At 32.7% G+C, this 5,096-nt stretch overlaps 1 protein-coding gene across 1 annotated transcript; it reads right to left on the bottom strand.

Moving 5' to 3' along the window:
• Positions 1-1,148: 1,148 nt before the first annotated feature.
• Positions 1,149-3,001, bottom strand: LOC120270617 (norbelladine 4'-O-methyltransferase-like). Its single transcript, XM_039277669.1, has 5 exons — positions 2,868-3,001; positions 2,711-2,790; positions 2,264-2,408; positions 2,025-2,156; positions 1,149-1,606 (listed from the first exon to the last, which is right to left on the bottom strand). Exons 1-5 carry the CDS (start codon positions 2,910-2,912, stop codon positions 1,307-1,309), a joined length of 702 nt encoding a protein of 233 aa, XP_039133603.1. The 5' UTR covers positions 2,913-3,001; the 3' UTR covers positions 1,149-1,306.
• Between the last annotated feature and the right edge of the window lie 2,095 nt (positions 3,002-5,096).

The raw sequence follows: 5,096 nt of genomic DNA, 5'->3' as shown, positions 1-5,096 counted from the left end.
CTGAGGAATCTCGGATATTACAACAAGGATTTCTTTACATATGGCTACTTTGACGTTTTGGATCCTTGTTATGCTTGATTATCCCTAGATTGATGGAGAAAAGGGCTCTCCCAAACTTCCTTCTCTCATTGAGTTTGCTCTTCTAGAAGACCCACTAAAAACCCTCTAAGAATGGTAGATGGGTTTTCCCAACTCACTTAATGCCAATTTGAGAAGGATGTGAGATTATGTTGCCAACAATTTTGTGCTAGATGACAGTAGTGTTAATATTATTCATTGGAAACTTGGGAAGAGGAGAAATTTAGTATTGCTAGCACCTCGGATCTTTGCTGTAATAAAAACAAAAATGCTGCTGTTAGATGGATGGATGGAGTCATACACCTTTTTTTTTTCTTTGGTGATTGTCTATGTAGGGGCTAAATTGTAGTTATGGCTTTTAGTTTAGTGTAGCGTCCAGGTATGTTTTGGTTTGTTTATAGGTTTCTGCCCTTTGAAATTCTCTTTTGGCTCAACCAAATATATATATATATACATATATATATATTTGTATATATATACATTACAATTCGGATGATACAATGATTTTTAATACTTTATATCAAATATAATTTATATTCATGTTTTCATGTTTAATCTTGTTTTATGTCTTAACTATGCATTTGATTGTGTAGAAGTGAATATGGCCATATATTATTTGTGTTATTATGTGTTATCGTGTAAGTTATATTAAATTATATTTTAAGTGAAAATTTGAATTTAATCCTAGATGTTATAAAAGAGAAGACATATCTATATAACATAGAGAAAACAGTAGTTGTCTATTTCCCTTTTAAAAATTTGTAATTTTCTTTGTACATTTATCTCACGCCCTAACATTTTACTATTGCAATAGTCTGGTTGATTAATTTAATATAAAATTAATAAAATATCATAAATAAAGATTATTTGCAACTTAAAACAATTATGATATCACTTATATATATATATATATATATATATATTTACAATTCCAATATCTTCTGCAATAATAACTTTTTGTTTATCATCCATCTCCAATGTCATGTTTCGTTATTATTTTTATCTAATTTTGTAAATGAGTCTCGAACTTATGAGAGGAATCCAATAATGGATGATATAAATGACAACAGGACATGAGCTTAATTGATTAATCAAAGCAAATTGATCAACATAACTTAGGTGCATAGACAAATACGAATATGGATAACAAAGAGACTTATTCCATATTTAAAAGTCTTATTTTAAAAACTATGCATTTTGAAATAAAAGAGAAAAATATTATCATCTTTCAAATGATACGCCTACAAATTGTGAGTCCATCTCCAATGCAAACCTGAGAAATTTCAACTCTAGGATCACCAGCTAGGAAGTCATTGAACTTCACTATGAAGTTCCTTATCTCAAGAATCTCCGCTGGGATTGAAGAATTTAAAGGTTCTGCTACGGTACCAGACCAGAGTGTGTTATCATAAATAATGGCTCCTCCTATCTTCACCAATTTCATCAATCTTTCATGATACTCTCCGTAGTTTGTTTTGTCAGCGTCCACAAATGCAAAATCATATAATTCCTCATTATTATTTTTGACCTGAGAGAAAAAAAAAAATACTATTTTTACTTAAAAAATTCATTTTTTATACCAGTATTGAAAAAGGTTATGGCTAATACTATAAATTAATTTTTCTCATAAAAAATCCAAATGTTTTTCTCTAAAATGCCTCTTCAATCAAAACTTTTATAATATTAAAAAAATTCAATTAATTAAAGAAATATAACTATCCTATCAATTTTTTTTTGTTAAGAGGCAATTCTAAATTTATTTTTGGAGAATTTTGGAATTTTAAACCCAAAAGATAACAATATTTTGTTAAAACCTTAACAGAACTACAATTACGGAGGATGAATAAGATTTTTTTTTTTAAGGTAAGTGAAACTTTAGGATTTCTCTAAAATCAAGACAAAACAATAAAATTTATAGAATTTAAAAATCTAGAGATTTTACCTACCTCTTCAATCATCTTGTTAAGGATAGGAATTGCTTCGGACTCAATAAAGTTGATCTTTTCTTCCACTCCTGCTTTCCGAATAAAAGGGAGACCTATTTCAAAGGATGATCTATCTAGATCGATCGCAATTATCTAAAAACAAAAATGAATGAAATAAAAATTAAAACACATATATATATTTAAATATGCCCACGTTAAGTTTAAAAATAAGATGATGAAATAAGATATAGGATTGCAACCTTCCCATCCTTTGGTAATGCCAATGCAGTAGTGAGCAGTGAATAGCCACTGAAAACTCCAATCTCTATGGTCCTCTTAGCATCCATTAACTTCAAAATGATTGATAAAAGTTGCCCTTCTTCTGGAGGCACACTCATTCCTCCCCTATTTCATTGAACAAGACATCAAAAAATTAACTAAGAATATTATACTAAAAACATTAATTATAATTTTGGTTAAAGGTCCTGACTTCGAATCTTTTTAATTCAAAGTGATTTGTCTATGTTCATAAACAGAAATAAATAAAATAAAAAATAATGATTTTTTTATTGTGATAACAAACATTAATAAGTAGTTTCAATCCCTTGTTAATTGATGAAGTTAAAAGTAACTTAACACGCCCAAAGAAAAGAAAGATTCTAGGAAATCTCTAGAGACATATGGAGAGGGAGAGAGAGAAGTTTTACCTTTCATCTTTCATTGTTGCCTCTCTCAATTCCTTCAGTTGTTCATGCTCCCTTGGATATACACTTGTCTCCAAGATATACTGAAACAAACATCTTGAACTAGATGATAAAATTAAATTAAAATTGAACGAAATAAAATAAAAGCAAATCATATGACCTTAAGAAGATCATCGCTTCTGAGAAGGTTCTTGTCTCTAGCCATGGATGAGTGGGAGAAAAAGCCCTTGTTAGAAAACAACAGAGAATGAGGAGCTTTCTTTTCAAAAACCTCTTATATAGCTCCACTAAGAGGTGGAGGCCTAAAGGTCGTGCATCTTAATAAAGCAAGATGCTAGCATCATGTTCTTTTAATATCAAGTGGGACAATTAAAAAATAAATAAATGCTATCCAACTCAAGTTTAGGCAAAAGAAACATAATCGAAAGCCTAGACGAAAACATACTCATTTGCCAAATTAAGCACTTGAATAATTATCATCATAAGTAGTTTTTTTTTTGGATTAACAATATTACTATTTGGCAAGGGTCCTTTTTTTAAAAAAAGCTATCGTTATTTTTAGTTTAAATATATAGGTTTCATTTTAGAAAAAACAAAAAAATTATTATTTTTTTTATCAAACAGAATATATTCTTTTAGTTAATAATCAAATAGAAAATGTTAAATTATCATCACAAAAGCTGAAAAATAATTAAATTACTTTTTATTTCAAAATATTTTGAATCAGTTAAAATATTTTTGTTTTATAAAATTTAGTTTTCATATTTATATATATATATATATATATAGTGAGATTTAATTTTAACTAATAATTACCTATAAGTCCCTCCATATTTTGCAGAATCGTTAAACATCCCTTGAAGTTTGCTTATTTCTCATAGGTCCCTCCTTTTCAAATTAATTCCCTTCAAAATCCTGATGGCTCTAATGGTGGTTAATGGGTTGTTAATTGGGCATGGAAATGTCATCTTTGTCCCTTGTTCAAGTTCCAAAATCAGAAGACGGGGAAATGGCCAACATGCCCTCAAATGGTGTTGGAAACCGCCAAACGGTTGGGAACCCACAGCCCATAACTAGTAGGCGTTTGTTCATGTTATACGTATACGCGTGGTCTTAGTAGAAACCTTTCTTGTTCTTGTTCTTAAGCCTAGGACTGAGTTCTCCTTGTTTGTTCGCCGACAAACTTGTTCTTATCTTCGCACTCTCGGCTTCCCAGAAAATCGTGATTCTTCCTACAAACAAAACACAAGCGAAAGGTAAGGAGAAGTTGGACAACTTTCGTGTGCTTTCATATGTATTTTTGTGGATTTCATGTGTAGAATATGACTTTTAGCGGTGTGGGTTTCATGCTTTCATGTGTATTACTTTGGGTTTTTGGATTTTTACTCTATAAAATACGTTTCGTCCTGTGTAAAATATCCTTCTTCTATGTAAAATCTGATCATTTTGTGTAATTTCAATTGAATACAGAAATGGCTACCACTCTGGTCAATGCTAGGTGTTACCTGGTCCCTGTCGTGGAGACGATGGAGGGATTGAAGAAAGTGATGAACAAAACTCACTAGTAGATACTCCGTCGGACCTCTTTCGCGCACATGATGGACTTGGTAGCCATGGTCCAAGAAAGGGGGGTGGTGGACGTACTGCTTCGTATATATGATGGCCGAACTGAAAGGTTCAAGATTGGTGACAGCATGTTGCCATTCGGCTCGAGGACATCCCTGTCGTTATGGGCGTCCCATGCGTGGGAGAGATTGTCTTCTTTAGACATGAGGGGGAAGGGGTCTCATCTGAATTTGAGCTTGCCTACTTGAATAAAATGCACAACCGGTATCGTGATGTCATCATGGATAACTTGTTCAGACTTGTTCGAGGGAAGTCCGAAATGGAGGAGACTTTTGTGAGGCTCCTCATTGTGTTCTTCATGACTACATTTTCTTCCCAAACACCTCCCTCAATGCGCCCACCTTTGTGGCCAGGTATGCGGACAACCTGGAGACTATCGGTAACTACACCTATGTGCATGCAATCCACAAGCGGTTGATGGACGATCTTCCCAAAATGGCCGCACGGGTGCAACTGCACTGTCAAGGGAAGTACCACAGCGTTGAATACATGAAAGGGTGCATAATCACCCTCATTATCTGGTTGTACGAGGTGACCGGAAGCATGAAAAAACAACGCATTGGTCGAACACCTTGTATATCTATGTTATGGGGAGAGTATATTCATCAAGGCGTCATCAATCCATCCGCTTTTAAGAGGTGAGGTTTTCTTTTAATCTTTTGTAATGTTCTAGCTGTCTAATTTGTTGGTCGGACACCACATATACTGTCTGTCTAACTTGTTGTTGTTATTACTGTGTAATATTCTTGTTTACTATATAATA

Source organism: Dioscorea cayenensis, chromosome 10 (genome assembly GCF_009730915.1).
Source record: "Dioscorea cayenensis subsp. rotundata cultivar TDr96_F1 chromosome 10, TDr96_F1_v2_PseudoChromosome.rev07_lg8_w22 25.fasta, whole genome shotgun sequence".
NCBI classification, from domain to species: Eukaryota; Viridiplantae; Streptophyta; class Magnoliopsida; order Dioscoreales; family Dioscoreaceae; genus Dioscorea; species Dioscorea cayenensis.
Note: the sequence above shows the minus strand (reverse complement) of the source record. Positions and strands in the feature narration are given on the sequence as shown.